The following is a 22,976-nucleotide window of genomic DNA, read 5'->3' on the forward strand; positions in this document are numbered from 1 at the left end:
ACACTGTCACTTGGAGGAGATTCAGAAATGGCAACACTGCCAAGGCCAGGCACTGTTTGGGGACGTTCATGTATTGTCTTCGTTCTTACCAGAACTCCTTTCTACAGACGAGGAAACTGAGGCTCAGAGAGACCGATGACTGTGCAGAGCCACAGGGCTTGCCCCTGCTAGTGTTGAGTGTTGACCTCGGCTTGTCTCCAAAGGCAGGCTCTTTCCCAGAGGAGAGCCACCTGCTCTATGTTGTTTCCAGCGGGAGAAGAGGAGGCCAGGACTTGGCATCTATGGCTGACCCAGAGACTTGGACATTACGTTTATTGAAGATTTTAGCCTTAATTCATTTGAGGAAATCCCAGTTTGGGAATTAAGCTTGATTTTTCACCTGAGCTGTGCTGTGGAACACAACCTCCCAGGCTGAGGAGATGACTGTGATGTGTCAGAGGCTGGATTAGAAAGCCTCCACCATCACTTCTAACTCTGAGTTTCAAAAAAGCAGGAATAAATCCATTCATTCTGTCTCCTCTCAGATTTTTCCAGACAAGTCCGTGTATCCCCCGTCACCACTGAGTCTCCCCTAGTTAGTGTGTGCGCGCGCATGCGTGTGTATACCTTTATACACCTGGATATTTACTTTGAAGAATTGCCTCACATGATTATGGGGCTGAGTGGTCCCACAATCTGCTGTGAGTTAGAGAACCAGGAAAGCCAGTGGTAAGTCTGAAGGCCCGAGAACCAGGGTTGCTGATGATGTAAACCCCAGTCTGAGAGAACATCGGCCCTCGGCGGATGGGATGATGCCCACCCACTTTGGGGAAGGCAGTTTACTGGGTCCACCAAGTCCAGTGCTAATGCCACCTGGAAAGGCCCTCACAGACACAACCAGAAATAATTAACCTGATACCCCATGGCCCGTCGAGTTGATGCCGAAAATGAACCATCTCGTTAGGCACCTGTGGGAATGTTCCTTAGACTTCCATAATAGCTAACGGCTACCACTGACGAGGCACTCACTGTGCCCTGGCACTCATGCAGACACTTCATACTGACTCACTCCATACACCTGACAACCTTTAATAAGTTAGTTATCAAGTGACTAGCGCTCTTCTTATTTTCCAGATAGGGAAACTGAGGCCCAGAGGAGTTGCCTGCAGCTAAGAGATGAAGCCAAGTGGTTGGACTGGAGAGCCCTTGCTTTCAGTCACCACTGTATATTGCGTTCCCTGTGGATGGCGCTATGATAAAATACACTGCATTTACTGAGTACCCAGCATATGGCAAGCCTTCTGGCAGGCATTTTGCAAGGAGTGTTCTGATAGTTATGACCCTGCAAATTAAGATAGATTTTTGCCCCGTTTTACAGCTGAGAAAAGGAGGCCTCCATGTATTAACTAATTTGACCAAGATCACACAGCTCATGCTATTTCTATTAAACCTTGTCATAACGTTTTGAGCCTTGTCATTACACTTCGATCTTACGATTTTTTGGAATCCATTTCATCCCTTCTTAATGAAGTGATATTTATTCTACTACTTGGACTCGGAGCTGTCAGCCAGCAAGTGGGATGTGGTCTCGTGTATATCAGGGCTGTGGCAGGCTCCTCTGCAGGGCACAGAGAGGCGTGAGGACCTGCAGGCTGATACTCCAGGGCTCTCCTGGGGACAACTCCCTCTAGAAGTGGAGCCTGGCTCCCAGTTCTCCAGTTCCTTATGATCACAACCCCAGTCCCAGGCCCCGGTGGGGACATCCATGGTCCTTCCTTTCTGGCCTCAGGGCAATGGCAGCCCCCTCACAGCCCTTGTCTGGCCACACTTGCTCCTGATGACTCATTTAACTTCGGCAAATGGTGCATCTTTTATACCTACTTTTGCCTCTCAATTCTCTCAAGTCTGAGTGCAGTATTCGGATATTCCCAAGCTGGCTCCTGGCCGTCTTGATCACGAAAAACCAACGGTTACAGCGAACTGTGACATGCTGGCAGTTTGCTTTTCTCTCCAGTGCTGCCCTAATTACAGCGCTCATCGCCGGATGAGGAACATGCTTGTGGGTCTCACTCCTTCACTGGTCAGCCAGGCTCCAGAAATATGCAGTTCCATATGGTAGCCATTAACCTCCTGTGGCTGCTTACATTTCATTAATACTTAAAATTAGATGAAATGAAAGCTTCAGTTCATCTGTTGCATTGGGCACATCTCAAATGCTCTAGTGGCTGTTGGATTGGACAGGGCAGATATATAACATCTCCAACATCACAGGGCGTTCTGGTTAAAGGAGAGAGACCAATAAACCATGGCCACCCATGCCAGGTGGACAGCGCTCTGTGTTGATATGTTGGGAGGGAGAGAGGAGGTGCAGAGCTCAGATGGGAAATCTTCCCACCTCACTGTCCCCCAAGCCAGTGGAGGTCTCTTCATCCCTCTCCTGCCTGGTCCCTCCTCTGTGGGGTTCTGGGGCCAACAGCCCGACTTGCATGTGAGCAGGTGTATTGCTTCCCCTCCAGCTGGTGAGCCCACCCAGCTCTCCTACGTCTCCACCTCGCTTTGGAGCAATACTTAGGCTGATGAGGTGATTTCCGGGCGCATGCTGACAAGGCTGGCCTGGCGGAGGAATGCAGATGGAAGTAAGTCTTTAGGGAAATGCTTGTTTGGCTTTTGGGCATTCTCATTCACGCTGCTCATAAAGTAGTTATGCTGTTCTCAACTGCAGTCCCATCTGTTTCTTCTGCACCACCTGGCTCCAAAATTTGAGGCGGAAGAAATGCCCATAAATCCTTCTTGTTGGTGGCTTGTTTTTGTCACGGACATCAATATTTGCTGAAAGCAGTGTCACAGGGACCCCGAACCAGCCATCCCTAAGGAGTTCCTGACTTCTACTTGGCTTCTTGGAACAAATGAACTTCATTAGCCATAGGCACGCGTGTCCTTGGTCTTTGTGCTGGAGTGGAAATCGAACCAAATCTCAGCACTACACGAGTCTGCTTCCAGCTGTTTTGTTGTAATCTGGGTCTTGTCAGTTCTTCCTGTCCCCGCGGTTTGTCTTTGGAGGATGATACTGAGAATAAATGTCTCCCAAGAAATGTCAGCAAATTTGAAGTCATTAGAGTTGGTAGTGAAATCATTACCACCCTGCACTTTAAGGCAGTTGGTACAAGCTTCAGCTCACTTGACTCTACAACAGCCCGATGAGGTAATAGGCATCACCCCTATTTTGCAGGTGGGGCCATCAAGTCCAGGCCTATAGCTATTGTTATGACTCCCAGGAAAGTGTTCCTTTTCCCCTATTCTCCTTATTATTCATGATATTTTAAGGTCAATAAGCAAAATAGGAAGTCAGTCGTGGGAATTTATATGAAGATCTGGTTTTATTACAGGTGCATGAAGCAAACATTTAGGAAAGACACCCAAGGGCAGGTTGTACAGTAGAGAGCAGCCTCCTTTCATGGAGCCCGGTCCTCTCCTGACTGGGCTGCTCAGCTGTCTTCAGAGTCCTCTGCAGAGCAGAGCGCCCTGCCCTGCTGAGGCATCGGGTGGGAGGAGAGGGCCTTGGACTTTGGGAGACTTTCACACTGTCCCTGACCCCCCAATATCCCCAGGTTTATTTTGACAAAATTGAAATTGATTGAACGGCTATATTGACTTTGGAGAGCCTAATACAATGAGACGATATAAACTCTGAGATCTGGAAAGAGCCTATGATAGATGAGACTATGAACCAGGCCCTTTTCTAAGAGCTTTGCAGCAATCCTCCATTAATCTCCATCTACCAATTGAGAAACTGAAACTGAGCAAGTCACTTGGTTAATAAGTGGAGGAGCTGGGATTTGAACCCATTTTAATTCCAGAGTCTGAGTTTCCGATCACCTCGAGTAGGTTGTCTAGGGAAAGCCCTGTGTAGTTGGTACAGAATTCATATCCTGAGACTCAAGTCCAGCCTAGGAGGCCATCAGGAAAGGCATTTTCTAAGCATCTCCAACAGGCACGAAGAACTTTTCCTAAAGAGAAAAGAGCGTTGTAGGATATGCCACTTTCAGACCTGGCCTCCAAAGAGTTACTCATTGACCGGCATATCGCAAATTCCCGTATCTGTGAAACGAGAGTGCCCCCTTTCCCTTGAAACTGACAGAGGGCTTTCCACTGTAGACACCCACAGAAGTCTCAGATCTGAGACTTCATGTTACAGTTCTTTGTTTTCTTGAAAGCAGAAAGGATTAAAAAAACTTCAAGTCAAGCAGCTGTGTGAACATGTAGCTGGCTACCCACATCCAGGTCAATAAATGTTCCATAAAGCTGTCAGTGGACTATGAAGAACAGGTACCAACTCCATAATAAGGCACTTTATTTAAATTTATAGATATTCAGCTGTGGTTTTTTTGAGGTTTTTTTTGGGGGGCGGTCCATGAACCTGCAAAATTGAATGCTACATTTTGGGTAGATGTGTATATGCACACTTTTTTCAATAGAGTCTCAAAGGGATCCATGACCCCTAAACATTTAATTATGACTCTGAAGACCTTTCATTACATTACTTACGTGTAGCTCTTCTGGAAAGAGATCCAATGGCAGCTATGAAAGCATCGGTCTTAGGAGTTTTAGAGGCCATCATGACCTATGTCATTTTCACTTTGCTAATTTTCTTTGTGTGGATAAAGAATGGATTCAAATGAGACTTTCTGCTGCATGTATTTACAGACTGGATTTTTCCATCTACCACATGGAGACTATTTTATTGAGCCTGTCAAAGAGCACCCCCAGGCCGAGGGCGAGTACCACCCACACATCGTCTACAGGAGGCAGAGGAAGGAGCCGGCCTGCGGATTACAGGGTATTGTGACTGAAATCTCCTCACTGCGTTGAGGAGCTTGTTTTGTTCTGTTATTGTTTTATTCCAACATGACCTGGTCTTATTTAAATCTGCTATTTCCTCCCCATTCTGTTGGCTAGAAGCACGCACCCTTGTGTAAGTCATTTCAGCTCCCTGTAAGTCTCTTCGTATTCTTAATGGGAAAGGAAGGGGCAGTTCCTACATCCTTGCCACGTTAGTTGAAGACACTCCTATGATATTCATAGTGGTGAATTGGTTTAAAAAAACCACTTTTCTGAACCCCTTAGAGGAAGATTAATTAAAGGAAAATGAATTCAGTTTCAGCAATGTTGTCATACATTCGCAGGGAATAGTATCAGACAGCTTGTCATATCTGCATATGGAACGCAGATTTAAGTGTGTGATGATGCTGACGATGTGTGAAGAGAAACTGAAAAAAATATCAACACATTATCAGACGATGAAATTAGCTCAGCTTCTTCCAGGTGCATTTGTTTCTAGTTCACTGAGGTTCGTCCCTGCCCCTAAGCCCCTGGGATGACCTTGCACTAAACAGTTTCAGGTAGCTTTCAGAGATAAAGGGATCCAGGCTATTTCCTTGCAACTCCCACATTCTCTTTAATGTGTGGGAGATAATAGTTTATACATAAGGTACCATTGGAAATTGGGACATTTTCTTTAATATTGTATAGTTCATCCTTTCTTCATAGATTAAAAAATAATGGGCTAGGGAGACAGTTAATAAAAGGAACCCATGATAGTTTTTATGTCTTAAGAATTTGAAAACCATAGACATCAAAGGGAAAATAGGTAGATGATGAAGGAATCAGGGAAGGTGGAGTCTAATAGGGTTGAAGGGAACTCAGAACTTGACCTATGTCAGTGGGAAAAATGAAAGGAAATTGAAAGAACAGGGGACTTCTCTGTAGACTTCACCCTGACCCTATGAGAGATGGCAACTTTCCTGGGAGTTTCTTCTGTAATCTTAGCAGAGTATGTAAGCAACAGAAACTTTTGAGTCTATGGTGTTTCCTGCACACAAAAATATACAGCTGTTTGAATTCCTCAACTTTAGTAAGATATTACAACTTTGTCCTAAATTAGATAATTTCCTGTCTAAATCTCCTTCTAGCAAGTATCAAGAGAAGGGAAGAGACATACTGTCTGGCTAATTTGACGGATAAAGGAACCAATCCAGATAACTTAGTCTCCATGGGAATTTTTAGGACTCAGTTTATCACCAGTCCAATCACCTGGATAATTACCCAATTTCTGTTCTACATTGGATGATAGGTAACACTTAGTGCATGTGAATCAATATTTCTTAGATCACTAGGTAACCAATTTGGCAGAGAGTTACTAGGGCAGTGAGTGGATTTGGCTAGATAATTGCTCTGTGAAATCAGTTATGCTATTCCTCATCCACCCGCCTTGAACACCATCTTTGCCTTGTAACTTCCATGTTGAGGTAGAGTTGATTAATAACGAATAGAGAAGAGCATGCATTTAGTTATAAAGACAGAGAGATGGACGGGGTTTACAAACGCCATGCTCCCGTTAGGTCTCATACAACACCACAGTTATAATGCTTGCCATACCCTTTTTCATTATTGGCCTTCTGGGCCAACCTTAAGACTTACCACTTCCACTTCTATGAAACCTTCTTTGAGTAATCCCACCTTGGAGCAATCTTTGCATCACGAATCTCTCCATACACAGCTTCTAAAAGAAGCTTGTCCCCCTTGAACAGCTCTGTTGGAAGGACCTTTGAGAGTGTAGCCTCCTTTTTTTTTCACCAAAGAAGCTCTTGTGGTTCAGAGAAGGGAGTGAATTTTTCAAAAGCTTCAAGGTAGTTGGTGTTCAGAATATAGTCAAACTCAGAACTCAAGATCCTATTAGATCTTGGGCTTTATATTCCTTCATATTTATTCTTTAACTCTTCCTTTGAATATAAACTTTGTTTGAGCAACTGTCTTGAAAGCCCCATTTGAGTAGGAACTCCCTCCCCAAATAGTATGTAGCATAACATAATGTTAGGTGCAAAGTAGAAATTCAGTAAATAATTGACATGAAACTATGAATGATTCATAGCCAAGTAGATGAAACTAGAAAATACTAGCTTCCGATATCCTATATAATAAAAGGCTAATAAGCAAATTGACGGAACGACTGGTTGCTCAACGCAGGAGCTGCCCCCTGGTGGTCAGTGTGCTCCCACAGGGAGAGTGCTGCTCAGCCAGAAGCCGGGCTCATGGCTGGCGAGCGCAGTGGTGGTGACAGAAGACTCTCCTGCCTCTGCAGCAGCGCTAAGGAAGTCCAACTGACGGCTTAGGCCTGCTCCCCACGAAGCCATCAGACATCCCCTGAGGGCTCCCAGACTGCAAGAGGGTGCAGGCCGGGCTGAGGCCCACCCCCACCCCCCCCCCCAACCCCAAGTGCATGAATTTCGTGCACTGAGCCTCTAGTATGTAGCATAGAAGGAAAAAAGAAAGGTGAGTTTGCTGGCTGCTGAGGAAGCCTCAACCCTGCTCTTAATGTCTTTCGACCGATTATCAGTTGTTTGTGACCATCTCCCTTCCTAAAATTATCAGTGGGATTAAATGCTGGAATGATAGCAAGAGATTCAAGAATACTCTAATGTGCTGTGAACACTCTTAAGGTATACATGACATTCGGAATTTTAAAAACTTCATAAATTGAAACGAACTTGGTCTGGCTGCACCAGGTAACTGCAGTGTTTGTCCACCACGTTACCTGCAGGGATAATGGCATTAACTGACAGTAGCCATGTCATTAGCCAACATCCAGGTACACCTCGTTCTTAGGTCAGTTGGTGTTTCAAGAGTAAATTACTATGATTATATCAAGAAAGCTCGCCTTATGTAAAGCATTCCGTCTTTGTAATGTTCAAAGCAGGAACACCCTTGGTGTTGAAAAAATATGTATTTTAAAAGTATTCAAGTACTTCAGGAGAGAAAATATATCCATTACTTTCCCCTAAAGTATGTCCCTTCAGTTATATTTATTTCCCACATAGAAGGGTACCCAGGAATTCTACAATAATTATTTTATCAATATAGCCTAGTTCTTTTTTTCCCCTCAGGATTTTATGGTGATGCTATTTTGTTATCGATTTGATCAGTTTGAACTAATATTTCTCAACTTGTATGCTAGCTCTGTTTGCTTTCTGAACCTCATGTTTGCCAACTCTTGCCAAAGTTCTTGCTTTCTTCAACTTTCTGGACTCTATGTTAAATGATGGGAAAATACAGCCTGTCTGAATGAAATCTAGAGCAAATTTCAAAACTTCATTCAATCTTAGCTTTTTTGGCAAGGATGTATCACACTGGGGCTTGTGTGACTTTTAAATGGAAGTGTCTGGGGGAACTTGGTTTTATGAAGCTGAGGAAGAGGAGTTAACACTAGTCAGCTAGTTAACACTAGTCACGTGACAATAGCAGCAGGGTCAGCTATGGCCAAAAGGGGTTCAGGCAGGTCAGATCAGAGTCTGGGGTTTCATGCATCAAGGCTGTAGGCTAGAAACACAAGGTCAGTCAAGATGTATTCAACAAATATCAATTGGGTATCATCTGGATGTCTGGTACTCTCCTAGGTTGTGTGGGTAAAGCTGTGATTGGTTATGTTCTTGGTCAGAAGAACTGTCAGCCCTGGTACAGGACATGGGTGAGTAGGGACCCAGCCCTGGCCTTATATTTATAATATACAGTAAGGCTGTGAAGAGCAATGGAGTCTTAATGCCTGTATTAGGTTTTGTTTTTTTTTTTTTTTTTTTTACTTTTTGTTATTCTATACTAGAGGCCTAGTGCACGAAATTCATGCATGGAGGGTGGTTGTCCCTCAGCCCAGCCTGTACCCTCACCAATATGGGACCCCTTAAGGGATGTCCAACTGCCCGTTTAGGGATCCCAACTGCCCGGTGGGATCGGGCCTAAACGGGCAGTTGGACATCCCTCTCACAATCTAGGACTGTTGGCTCCCAACTGCTTGCCTGACTGCCTTCCTGATTGCCCCTAACCACTTCTGCCTGCCAGCCTGATCACCCCCTAACCACTCTGCTGCCAGCCTGTTTGCCCCCAACTTCCCTCCTCTGCTGGCCTGGTCACCCCTAACTGCCCTCTCCTGCAGGGTTGATCACCTCCAACTGCCCTCCCTTGCAGGCCTGGTCCTTCTCAACTGCCCTCCCTTGCAGGCCAGGTGCCTCCCAACTGCCCTCTCCTGCTGGCCATCTTGTGGTGGCCATCCTGTGTCCACATGGGGGCAGGATCTTTGACCACATGGGGGCAGCTATATTGTGTGTTGCAGTGATGATCAATCTGCATATTACTCTTTTATTAGATAGGATTATGTTTGTGCCGGATGTGTAGCTGTAATTTGTTCATTTTCTTTGCTGTGGTACTCCATTGTGCCTCTTTCCCTTCATCCACACTCCTATGAATGGATCTGAATTGCTTGCAGTTTGGGGCTATTATCCATTCATTATGTTGCAAAGACCCTCTCTGTGTGTGTGTGTGTGTGTGTGTGTGTGTGTGTGTGTGTGTGTGTGTTAGAGCACAGGTTCACTGGGATTTCAAAGGTATATACACTGAGTGGCCAGGTTATTATGATCTCTGAATGCATAATAATCTGGCCACTCAGTGCATATCCTATATAATAAAAGGCTAATATGCAAATTGTCCCCTCAACCAGGATTTTGACTAGCAGGCAGGCCGGCCAACTGCCCATGTCCCCTCCCTCTGGCCAGGCTGGCCGGACCCCACCCATGCACGAATTCATGCACCGGGCCTCTAATATATATATATAAACTGAGTGGCCAGATTATTATGCGTTCAGAGGTCATAATAATCTGGCCACTCAGTGTACATAGCAGTGGAATGAAGTCAATGTCGCGTAGGCTATGTGCATCTATGACTTTACCAGATGCTGCAAAATTGCTTTCCAGAGTTGCTGTTCCAAAGCAGCGAACGAGGGTTTCCACGGTTCCATATTCTGTCCACGCCTTGGTATTCTCACTTTGCCAGTCTGGTAGATGTGAAGTGGTATTTATTTCCCTGTGCGTAGTGTTGAAGCTGCGTGTATCCCGTTGTGAAGTTGGGCCCCAAATCTGTGGTTTGTGGCTCTAGATTCTCCATGAGTTGTCTTCTTCCCTGTAACCTTGGAGAGCCAAGTTCAGGTTTGCTTACTTGTTTCTTTGTTTTCTGGTTCACTTTTTCACTTAGCACCTAACCTGACTTTCCACCTATGTGGGTCCTAACTTGCCTCTTTTCTCCAGAGCAAAAGTAGGGAGCAGCAGATGCCCGCCCGGCAGCTAGCTTCAGACCTCAATCCGTCTTCAGCCAGAGAAGTAGGACCAGTGAGACATTTGTATTAAGGGGTTTCCTGCAGGAGATTGCTTCACATGATGGTGGGGCTGGCGAGGCCAATCCAAAATCTGTGGGCGGCCCTTCAGGAAGCACAGGCTGCAAGTCGCAGGCCGGGCAGAAGCAGCTGAGTTTCTTCTGGAAGCCTCAGCTCTGCTCTAAAGGTCTTTCAACTGACTGAATCAGGCCCAGCTGATGATCAAGAGCTTCTTTACCCACGGTCAGCCGGTGATGGACTTTGATTACACCTCCGAAATGTCTTCACAGCATCACCCCAATCGGTGTTGGATTGAATAACTGGGGACTGCAGCCTAGCCCAGTGGTCGGCAAACTCATTAGTCAACAGAGCCAAATATCAACAGTACAACGATTGAAATTTCTTTTGAGAGACAAATTTTTAAAACTTAAACTTCTTCTAACGCCACTTCTTCAAAATAGACTTGCCCAGGCCGTGGTATTTTGTGGAAGAGCCACACTCGAGGGGCCAAAGAGCTGCATGTGGTTCGCGAGCCGCAGTTTGCCGACCACGGGCCTAGCCAGTTGGTATATAAAATGGTCATGATCACACTGCATCTTTTGCCTTTCTCTCTGAATTTATTTTTCATTTTCCTATTTTTGTCTTCTGAACAGTCCTCTCTCTCCCTACCTACCTTTTTGTGCTTTAAGCATTGGTAGGGGCTTAATACTGGGAGAGTTATTTTTTAGAATCGCTAGTCTACCATATTGCAAGAAATCAAAGCCTTGAGTGGGTTTCTTATACAAGTCATCTGGAAATTTTTGAGATGCCTTTTAAATGGCATGCACAGGCATTAAAGGTGAACAATGTTAAATATGATAGTAACATTAACAATAGCTCATTAGAATTAATTATCGTATCAGATCACTAATCTGATACAGGATGGGGGATTATTTGTAGTTTCGTTATGATTTCATGGCAATCCAGTTAGTTGAAAATTTGAAATGACCACCACACTCCATATTGAGTCTAAAATACACTATTAGTTTTCCTTGGTTCACGGCAAACTTCCTTGGTACAACCTGCCTGAGACTTGCCTTGAATTTCTTGATTGCCTAATTGTCTTATGGTTGTAGCCACTCCACAATGATGCACACTTTGCTACGAGACAGTTAACTTTTTAATCGGTGTTCTGCACTTCTTATTTTTGCTTTTATTAGGGTGGTGTATGGTTTTTGATTACCTGCTTTCATAACTGGTGGGAGGTTGGCTAAGTGCCTCAAGCGTTTACCAATAAGACTGTTGGGAGGAACTTGGGGAACTATTTAATGTGTGGGCGTATGGGAGGATAAAATGGTGATGTTTGCTTTGTAAAGTCCAAGACCAAGACGTAGGAACTCAGAGCACCAGGCAGCTCAGCACATGTGCTCTGCAGCCCCGAGCTACTCACTTACCCAGCCAGAGCCTTTACTCCTTCCCTGGACCTCGCCTCAGTAACTCCTTCTGTGCATCTCCTCAGCACTCGGCAGTCCTTGCCTTTGTTCCTTGGTCAGTTCAGGTGCAAGGTTTCCATCCCCAAACAGGAAGCAACTTCCTAGGAGGCATCGCATCTGCTCGGATGCTGTCAGCGGCCAGGGCTGCCCAGCAGGTAGAGTTTGGAAGGGCAGAGAACACGGGAGTGACGCTAGGCTGGGAAGGGGATTTGGCTCAATCTGAGCAAAGGATCAGTTTCCGGGAAAAGATGGTTCTCTTGTAGGACAGGAAATCCTAAGTCTGCAGTCATGTTATCTGAACTGTTAGTTATCTGATCTATTGCACTCCCCATAACTCTGCAGGGAATTGGACAAGTATCTTGATGAGTCATAGCTCCTTGCTTTGGCCTTGGTCATTCATTGCTTCCGTGTGCCTTGGGTGGAGACAGAAAGAGACTTATCCTATTTTATTTTATTTTTTAAATGTATTTTTATTGATTTTAGAGACGAAGGAAGAGGGAGAGAGAGATAGAAACATCAGTGATGAGAGTGAATCATTGATCAGCTGCCTCCTGCACAACCCACACTGGGGATGGAGCCCACAATCCAGGCATGTGCCCTGATCAGGAATTGAACCATGACCTCCTGGTTCATAGGTTGATACTCAACCACTGAGCCATGCTGGCTGGGCTCCTATTCTTTTAAAAAACATTTATTTTATTTATTTATTTATTTTGAGAGAGGGAGAGAGAGAAACAACGATTTATTGTTCCACTTATTTATGCCTTCATGGGTTGATTCTTGTATGTGTCCTGACAGGAATCAAACCTACAGCCTTGGCATATCGGGACGATGCTCTAACCAACTGAGCTACCCAACCAGGGCTGGCTTATCCTGTTCTGACCAACCTTCTGGCTTCCTCCTGTTGCCCGCAGAGACCTGAGATGGCGCCTGATCTGTCCTTTGCACCTGGTCTGCTCATCCTTGGAGCCACCAGTGGCCCTAACAGGACAGTGACATTGCCCCTAAACAATAAATAACTCCGCCTCTAGCTCCAAAGCTCTGTATGGCAAACAAACCCCTGGTGTGGTTTTTCTTCTTCTGTCCATGTCTGCCATCGACCTACATTCCCAAGTCCTGTCGTTTCTGCCTTCTAAATAGTTTCTAAATTGTCTGCCTTTCCCAGTGCATTGCTGTGCCTCAGCCTCATAACCTTTCACTTGGATTATTGCAAAACCCTCTTATTGGCCTCCCCTCCCTTGACCTCCCCCAGTAGAAGTCAGAGAACTATTTCCAGACCACAGATCTGATTGTATCTTTCCCATGCCGAGCGCCTGTCAGCCGGCCCCAGGACGAAGCCCGGTGTTTAAGAAGCTGCAGGAACGCCTTCTTGGTGTGACTCCTGCCTGTTTCTCGTTCCATCTCTTATCACTCCAGGCACAGCCTGTGCCCTGCTGAACGAGTCGTGATCACACGGAGGAAATGCTGTTCGTTTCCGCTCGCCCTTGCACTTAGGTTCCTTCTGCCTGAAGCCCATTCTCTCCCAGTGCTCCGCTGACTTCTCTGTGGGACTCTCCTGCGGCTGCCTTTGGAAAGGCTTCGTGACTGCGCCTCAGCCTGCAGTAGAGGCCTCTCCGTGACTCTTAACACAGCTACGCCCCCTGCCGCAGGCGTTATTAGGAATGTCTGTCTGTGTCCCTCTCCGGGCAGAAAGCGCCACAAGGACAAGAATCATGTCTGCTCATTCACAGGTGTGTCTCCAAGGACGGGCAGAGTTCCTGGCCAGCATAGGACCTCAAAAATGTTGAGCTTACAAGTGCTGAACTCGCTATCTGTGATGCATTGGTAGCTACTATATATACTTATATTTAACCGATGTGGGTGTCGGTATATACTTAAATTTTACCCACGTGGAGCCAGTTCAGCCCATGAGAATACCCACACTTTCCTGAAGAAATGTCGTGTCTACAATGAGGCCTGCTGTTGAGGAGGAGAAATAAGAGACAAACGTGGCAACGTTTGGGACCCGTGGCCTGAGGTTGCAGCTGAAAATGACTGCTGCCAATTCTTATTTTGGAAAAAAGCAGTGGATGGATGGATGGATGGATGGATGGATGGATGGATGGATGGATGGATGGATGGATGGGTGGGTGGATGGATGGATGGACAGAGGGATAGATATATAAGGGCAAGCGAGCAGCATTCATTTACTCAACACGCTCTCACCGGGGCCAGGTGCAGTGCTAGGCGGTGGGAGGCCGTGGGGAGCAGGATGTCCGCCCAGGCAGCAGTGTGGAGACAGGCCCGAGGCAGCCTCCGGTGGGAAGGGCAGGTGTGCTCCGCAGGTGGATAAAGAAGAGCAGACGCCTCGGAAGGTGAGCAGGCAGGGAGGCCAGAAGGCCAGGCCGGCAGCTGCAGCCACACTGCACACCGGGGCCGGCGTCTGAGCCTGGAGCACACAGGGTCTGCAGCCTCCAGTGGGGCGTGGGGAACAGATTCTCAGCCACCCACCAGGCTGATTTCTGGCATCCTAGGGGGCCTCCCGTGAGGGCCCCTCCTCTGTGGACTGCCGGGGGAGGACTGATGAGCGTCCCTTTCCCAGGCACACTCTGTACTTGGATGGACGTGGCCCCTCGTTGCCTTCTCCCTTCCCTCCTACACTTTCCCGCCTTCCCTGCCTCCGAGGTGCTCCTCCATGTGACTCCCTCAGGGCCTTGTACTCACTGTTCCATGTTCCCTCCCTGGAACCTCCTCCCCAGGTTCCTTCCTGGCTCACTCTCTCACACCCCTCAGGCTCAAATCACCAAAACAGAGAGCCTTCCGTGGCCATTGTCTAAGACGGCTTTGCCCGGTCACTTTGTAAACCATTTATCCTGCTTTGTTTCCCCCACCACCACCACCACTTGTCACCATTTCATGTGATTTTGTCTACTTGTTTATTGTCTTACTAGAGGCCCAGTGCATGAATTCATGCACCAGTGGGGTCCCTTGGCCTGGCCTGCAGGATGGGACTGAAATCGGCTCTCCAACATCCCCTGAGGAGTCCTGGATTGCAAGAGGGTACAGGCCAGGATGAGGGACCCCACCAGTGCAGGATTTGGGTCAGGGAGGGATGCGGGAGGTTGGCCAGCCGGGAGGGACTGCAGGAGGGCTCCAGGGCATGTCTGGCCCATCTCGCTCAGCCGGACCCCAGCAGCAAGCTAACCTACCAGTCGGAGCGTCTGCCCCGTGGTGGTCAGTGCACGTCATAGCGAACGGTTGAGTGGCCTTAGCATATCATTAGCATATTACGCTTTGATTGGTTGAACAGACAACCAGACGACCAGACACTTAGCATATTAGGCTTTCATTACATAGGATTATCTATTGAGTCCTAACTGGAACATAAGCTTCCTGAAAGCAAATGCTTCCTCTCTTTTGTTCTCTGCTGCATCCCCACCATCTAGGGCAGAGCCTGCGACAGTGGCACCTGGTGAATGAATGAATGAGTGAGTGAAAAATGAATGACTCACAGCTTCACTAGTGGTTCTCCTGTTGAACCTTTACTCTGTTTCCAGCAGTGGACTCGTCTTTGTACCCTAAGCACAAGCCCAGTGTCGGGTGCAGAGTTGCTTGTTTGGGAAATGTTTGTCTGTTGAACGAGAGGGTGATGTGTGTTCACGGCAGGTCCTGCCGGTGGGAGGGGACGGACACCCACCACACCTGCACGAGGGGCTCAACGCTCCACGCGTCCTCGGAGCCACTGAGGCTCGGCGGACGTGTGCTTCTGGCAGCGCTTCCCGGTGGCTGTGGCCGGTCCCACCGCTGGGCCAGTGCCCTGTTGGGAAAACAGACTCCACTCCCGCACTGTCCACTTCTGTGCAGCAGCTGGAAGTCTCATACATACCGTAAGATTGTTTCTGTATGGGGAAGGAAGTTTACTGGTTATTTTGAAATCAAATATTTGAGGAAATTATCAGAGCACTTGAGGCTCTAAATCTTCCCCAAAGGCAGAGAAGCGGGTCCCCAGGGGACTTTCTGGGCCAATTAGCCAAGGACTAGACCCTTTGGGAATTTGGTTTCCATTGGTTTGTGTGTCATCGGTTGACCTTCCTGCAGGCAGTAATAATTTGGTGCTTCCTGTGGGCCAGACACTCAGGGGCACAGCTCTGGGCATGCCCAGTGGGACTGCCATGGTCTCATAAGCTAGTGGGAAGAGAACTGAAACAAAAATTAATTTGAAAGTATGTATGGGCATGGTGACGAGTGCTGGAGGAGTGTAGCGAGGGATTTGACGCGATGGGGAAGGTTAGAGAAGGCCTCCCTGGGGACGCCACAGACTCATATGTTGAAGTCCTAACCCACAGCAGCTCAGAATGTGAGTGAACTTGTAGATGGCATCTTTAATGAGGCACGCATATTAAAATGAGCTCGGCAGGGTGGGCCCCAAGCCAGTATATAGACTGGTGTCTTTAAAAGGAGAGGAAATGTGGACACAGACCTGTACAGCGGAAGCCATGTGAAGACAGGGAGAGGATGGTCATCGGCAGGCCAAGGAGAGGGGCCAGCTGCAGGCATCGTGATCAGGTCACGCGTTGTGGGTGTGTCTGGTCTGTCACCTGGAGTCGGAGCATCCAAGGAAAGAAGTGGCCGTCCAGAAACTGAGTCTGGACCCCAGGTCCCTAATTGTGGGAAGGGAGAGAGGTGAGCATCCAATGTTGTAGCAAGGTTAGAGGGCCTACTTACACAGGCAGTGCGCTCTCTCTCTCTCTCTCTCTCTCTCTCTCTCTCTCTCTCATACACATGTTTCTCTGAAATGTGGGGCTTAGTTAAAAAGACTCCACATATATTTGAGTGATGTCAAATACAGTGGTTCAGGACCTCGTGTTTTAGCTAAATTCAGCCCAAGAGGTGTGTGTGTTTGTGTGTCTATGTGTGTATGTATATGTAGAGTGTGTGCTTATGTGGTGTGTATTTATGGGTATGGATGTGTGTTTGTGTGTGCCAATGTATGTATTTATATGTAGAGAGTGTGTTTATGTGTATGGACGTATGTTTGTGTGTATTCACATGTAGAGTGTGTGCTTATGTAGTAAGTGTGTTTATGGGGTACGTGTGTGTGTCTTTAACACTCGCGTTGTGCACGGCTGGCTCCGGGAGACAGACAGCTGGCTGCTGGCTGCGCTGACTCGGGTTGTAAGGAGGCTTCCCTCCCGGGAGGGTGTCACACTGAAAGCCGTGCGTTCTCAGGACAGAGGAGCTCTTTGTTGAGCTTCCCGAGCCCAGGCCCCAGAAGAAGGCTCCGGGCTGAGCGCTGTGCTAATAACAGTGCCGTGTCCTCCCTGCCAGCACCCACCAACCCTGGCTGCACTTCTGAGGGAGGCGCTGCTGGATTTTCACAGAAAGGGGCTCCTTTCCATGAAGTGCCCGCCCCCTGCGCCCCTCACAGAGCACTGCGTGGCCAGCCCTGCTCACAGCTGCTCAGGAGCACCAGCCTTGGCCGTGAGCGCCTCTCCCAGGGGGTCAGCGGGAGGCTGGGCTCTGAGGACTGTCTCCCTTCACCATCGCGGCAGGTGCTCATGGGCCGCGCTGGGGGCACGCAGCTGTCCTGCAGCTCTGCCCTGCGCATCCACGGGCGTCTGCGACCAAGGCCTCTCCCCACCAAAGCAGGGCCTGACCTCCTGGGAGAGGAGAGCTCCATCCCCCTACCCCCCTCTCCTCCTCCTTTGCTCTCAGTCCTCCTGGAACACGCTGGAGCTGTCGGGTTGAGAGAATCAAAGGCGCGGTTAATCCGCATGCCTGGCTCTGGGGCAGCCCCCTGGGAAGCAGACCGCTGGTGTGGGGCGAGGGGAGCAGAGGCCCGCTGGTCGGAGAGGTCCCTGCTTTAGGCCTGAGTAGCAGAAGGTCAAGCACCGTCCCTGGGGACTGCAGGGGTATCCCGCTCAGGGTCTGGCTCAGACAGTGAACAGGGGCCGGGGTGAGAGCACGTGCCAGCGGGGGAGAGGCCTTTACCAAACCGCCACGTGGCTCCATCTCACACACCTCCCCTGCACCCTTCTGGGGAAATTCTCTGGGAATGCAGTCTCAAAGGACGGCTCTGGGATTTCCTTGGTGATCAGGTCTGTGTCCACTGTCGCTGTGGTCCAGGCGGGCCTCCGCGGTGGAGCCAGGCAGCTTTGAACTCCCACTAACTGGCCGACCTGGGGCAACTGACTGTTTTCCTCCTCCTCCTCCTTCCTGCTTCCATTTTCTCCTCTGCAAACTGTGGGTGATGACGTTTCATACTAGGGTGGGGCAGGGTGGGGGCAGTGGGGGCTCCCAGCTCCTGAGCTCTGGAACTTGTGTTCTGGCCTCTTCTTTTTTAAAAAATTTAAAAAACATATTTTTATTGATTTCAGGGAGGAAGGGAGAGGGAGCGAGAGATAGAAACATCAATGATAAGAATCATTGATCTGCTGCCTCCTGCACGTCCCACACTGGGGATCAAGTCCACAACCCGGGCATGTGCCCTGACTGGGAATCGAACCCTGGCCTCCTGGTTCACAGGTCGACGCTCAACCACTGAGCCACACCGGCCAGGTTAGGACTCTTTTCTACCATTAGTTTGCTTGGAAAAGTTTTATTTAACAGTTGTAATCAAATTGGGTTTAAAATTTTTAATTAAAAGAAATAATTATTATGTATTATTTTTACTAAGAAAATATAGAATAATATAATGAAGAAAATAGAAATTATTCATAATCACATCACCAACATAAGCACTATTTGTGGGTATTTTACTTATCTTCTATAATATGACATATAAGCATGACAGAATAATTTAATTAATACTGTATTAATACAAGTATAATACACTATAATATATAATGAAGCACACTATAATATATAATAATGCAAAATTTTTCTGCAAAACTTGTAACATTTTCCCCAGTTATTAAAAGCTACTTCAAAACAATTTTAAGGATTGCTTAAAACTCCTCGGTTACATCAAATTTCCCTAGTTTAGACATTTAGGGTTTTTTTTTTTCAAAATTATGTTATAGTAAAACTCTATATGATTATTAGTCTTGTGCTGCAAATTTTGCCCCCATCTTAAAATATTACCTTAGATTAGGTTTCTATAAATGAATTACTGGAAATATTTCCAAGTATTCCCAAAAAGGCAATATAGTTCTAAAGCAACATATAAAAGTACCCACTTATATTCTAACCAGCATTGAGTAATATATACTTTTAATCTCTAATTTTATATGCAAAATATCTTTTCTCATGAGTGCTCTAATTACTACGTCCTTGAATATAAATATGCACATTTGTAACTTATGGTTCTGAGTCATTTACTCAAATGCATTACTGCCCCTGGCTCCTGGTGTGTGGGCAGACATCACTAATCCACCACAGCACTCCCTCCTGCTCGGTCTGGATGCAGTCCTAGACTATTTCGCAATGCAGCTGCAGCCCTCACCACCACCAGCCTGTCCGAGTTGGAACATGAGATTATATCTTTCTGACGTCTGTCCAGAAGGACAAATTCTCTGATACTACCAGTAAGGCTGAATCGTTTTAAAATCCTGTTAAATCTCATGTACTTGTGGAATAATTTATAGTCTTGTTCGTAACACACAGTCTAATAAGACGCAATCTTAACATTCCTGGGTCAGGGTCACGGGCCATCTGCAGGCTTCTGGCATCTTTCTCCTGAGCAGCCTCTGCTAGGACAGAACATTGTATTCCCGTCACTAGGTCTGCCCTCCCGACCGGCCTCAATTCTGGATCTGTCAGCACAGTCCTTGAGCGATGCTTGCTCATGACTGCCTTCCCTGACCTTCTGGTACTTGAGCCCTCATCTTAGTAGACATCCCTCCCCTCTTTTGGAGCTGGATTCCATGCCCCACCCTCTCTTGCTTCACTGTCACTCATCCCTTTCAAGGCCTTAGGTAAGGGCCATCTGTGAGCCTATCTGAGTGAAGTTAAGGGTTGCAGGACAAAGAGCGGGAGCTTCTGTATGTACATCTGTCTTAAACACTCACTGTACTGTCAAGGAAATCAAATAATAGGTGGAGAGGAAACAAAATAATTAATAATAATAATGAAAAATAAATTGCTCTGTATTAGATGCATGATATTGCACTAAATACCCTACAAATATCATGTATTTAATTCTCCCAGTAGCTCTGAGGCCATTTTTAATACTAACGCTCTATTCCTGTTTATAGGTGAGTAAACTGAGGCAGGGCAGCCACCTCCCAGCCAGTCAGTGTGGGGCCGGGGTTTGCATCCGGTCTGTCTGACTCTTGGGCTATGAGTCATTATGCTTGACCCTTCGACTGTCTCTGCCAAGGTGGAGCCCTCTCCAGGCTGAAGGCTTCAGGAAAACGATGAGGCTGTCCTGGAGGAGCGCAGCTGAGGCATTTGTCAGATCTGTCAGGGGGTTAATGCCGTCACACCGGAGTGGGGAGCGGTACGTGAAGTGGGCCCCAGTGAAGCAGCCGCTGTCTTTTGTCTTTGGACACGTGCTTCCTGTAGACCCGCGGCGGGGCCCGCCTTGGGAAGACCTCTGCCTGATTTTAGAAGATTTTCCTGTTGTTTAAAAAAAATAATAAAATTATAGATTTTATTCATTCCCTTAGAGATTACACTCACACACACACACACACACACACACACACTCTCACACACACACTCACACACACTCTCACACATACACACACACTCTCATACACACACCCACACATACACTCACACTCACACACACTCACACTCACACACACAATTTTCACTCACACTTATACACACACACACACACTCTCAAACATACACACACACACACACTCTCACACACACACTCACACACACTCTCACACATACACACACACTCTCATACACACACCCACACATACACTCACACTCACACACACTCACACTCACACACACAATTTTCACTCACACTTATACACACACACACACACTCTCAAACATACACACACACACACACTCTCACACTCTCTCACACACTCAAACACACACACACACACACACACACACACACACTGATTTTCAGCCCTCTTGCTCTGCTGCCTGAAACTGTTACGGGTCTCACCACTGCGGGGTCTCTCCCTGTCGTTTGGAGGAAACTTTGGGAGACTCTGCCACTTGCCAGCCAGCAGGCTCTGCCTGACCTGCCAGTTACCCAAATCCCAGACGCTCCTGTAGGCGCTGCCTCTGATTCTTAGAGGACTTTAGAGCGCGACCCCACTGGATCTCATTCCTACCTGCGCTCGGCGGGCTGGCAATTACTTTCCCCTTCAAGTCTCTTTCTGTGTAAGTTATGTCTGCATAGTGTAACACTTGGAAACTCCATACTAGTATGCAGAACATAAAATAGCATTATGCTCTCACCACACCGAGCTAATGTGAACATTTCCTATTTCATGCACATCAGTTTCCCTATGCAAACACATATATGTGTGTGTAGATGCACGTTTACATATGTGTATATGTATGTCTATATATGCATACACGTACTTGTAATGAGACACTTTACAAATGAGATGATCATAACTGAGATGTTACATGACTTGTCCAGCCATACCTGACATTCCTGGTGAGTCACTGGATTCTAGAAATTCTTTCTCTCCCTATTCTAATTGGCCTTCCATGGTAGGTGGCCTTTCCCAGTCTGGGGTGCAACAGGTTTGTGGCAGGGCCTGAACCCCTGCTAGCAGGGACACTGTCCTTCTCTCAGTAAGAAATGAGGCTTAAAGAGCAAATGGCCCAGGCAGGGAGGCTCCAGGAATGGACCGATCTCACCCAATGCCCGTGAGCGGGCCGCATACTGAGAGCACGTGAGGGCCACTGGGCAGAAGGCTTGTGAGGGTCAAGGTCATGACTCTATGGAGGGAAAGGGGCAGAACTGGGAGGTGTGAGCACAGAACACTCATGCTGTCCACCAGTCTCCGGCTGCCCCTCACAGTGGGGTCCCCCTGCCACCAGGGCCGGGAGTGTGAGCGTCTCACCCCACAGACCGTGCCCTGCAGGACGCTGGCTCTCCCAGGCCTTCCTCACAGGGTCCTGTTCATGGTCAGCGCTGGGCTCTGCTCCCCCTCCCTTCCTTTTCCAGCCTCTGGATTTTCAGCTGAAATGTATTATTTCAGTAAACATCCCCAGTGGAATGACTTCCTCCAGCCGCAGGGAGCCCCGCAGCACAGAGACAGCGGTGGTTTCGGGGCTGCTCGGAGGGGGCAGGATGTCCAAGACTCCTGGAGCGGCCCCCTGGCATTTCCAGGGCACACCAGGACCTTGAGCCGATTTGTGTGAAACATGTCTGTCCTTTCCTTTAGAGAAGGGGAGGGATTGCGTTCTGGGAGCTGTTGCCCGGCCTGCATGCCAGGTGCTGTGGGCAGAGCATGAGCCCAGCAGGCAGTACCTTCTCACAGGGAGACTGACAGAACCAGACAAACATCTAAAATAGAAACCAACGCCCACCAGTAAAGACCAGAAGTGGAATTAGCAACACGAAGCAAGAGGACAGAGGGAGGGACGGACGGTGTGTAGGACTCGGGCTGAGCATGGAAGGAGCAGGCCCATGTGCTCAAAACCCAGGACAAAGGTGTTGCAGGAGCAAAGCCAGGGCCTGGGGCACAGACGCTTGTTTGAGGGACTTAAAGGGGGTATGGCCAGCGAGGCAGTAAAGAGAATGCGCTTAGAGAGGGAGCAGGAGGCTTGAATCAACCCTGGTGTCCATAATGGTCGCAGGCCTTGGGAAGTCTCGGAAATGGAAGTGCCCAAGGAACCGATGCCTCGGGACAAACTGTAAAGCTAAGGTTGGATTTGCTTTGGGTTTGCTCCCTTCAAAGGAGCGCTGCTGGCAGCCGGAAGCCTGCTCTTCACCTGCCTCCTCTGGAGAGGCAGCCGCAGGGCCGGGACGTGCCTCCAGGGAGGAAGGTGAGAGGCGCCAGCCTGGGCGGCCTGCTCTTGGATAACCGAGAAGTCATCTTCAGATGCAGGGCCAGCCCCCGGGCTGGACCCGACCCTGACCCAGACTTACAGGACCAGGGCAGCCCGAGTGATGGCGCCCAGCCCAGCCCTGTCTTGCTTTGCTGCTTGGAGGTCCTATTTCCCGAGCAGGTGACATGGAAACACCCCTCCAAGGCAGGTGATGAGAGAGGAACCTTTGGGGGGAGCGGGGGGCTGGGGCTGGGGCTGGGGCTGGGGCTGGGGACTGGGGGTGAACTGACTGGAGCCAGAGCTGCCCCTGGAGCCAGAGGAGCCAGACAGCAGACAGTGAGCATTCAAGTCCATGTGCGCTCTTGACAGGGAGCCTCCAGGCCTGGCCTTCCAGAGGGAGACTTCACGGGGCCTCAGGGCAGGGCGGC

At 48.2% G+C, this 22,976-nt stretch overlaps 1 protein-coding gene across 1 annotated transcript in view; it reads left to right on the plus strand.

The window, feature by feature from the left end:
• ADAMTS12 (ADAM metallopeptidase with thrombospondin type 1 motif 12) overlaps positions 1-22,976 on the plus strand; it is a 180,630-nt gene that overhangs the window by 52,268 nt on the left and 105,386 nt on the right. Inside the window, exon 3 of the mRNA XM_008154813.3 lies at positions 4,684-4,816. Within this exon, the coding sequence (XP_008153035.2) occupies positions 4,684-4,816 (133 nt within the window). The remainder of the gene's footprint in view (positions 1-4,683; positions 4,817-22,976) is intronic.

This window comes from Eptesicus fuscus, chromosome 4, assembly GCF_027574615.1.
Source record: "Eptesicus fuscus isolate TK198812 chromosome 4, DD_ASM_mEF_20220401, whole genome shotgun sequence".
NCBI classification, from domain to species: Eukaryota; Metazoa; Chordata; class Mammalia; order Chiroptera; family Vespertilionidae; genus Eptesicus; species Eptesicus fuscus.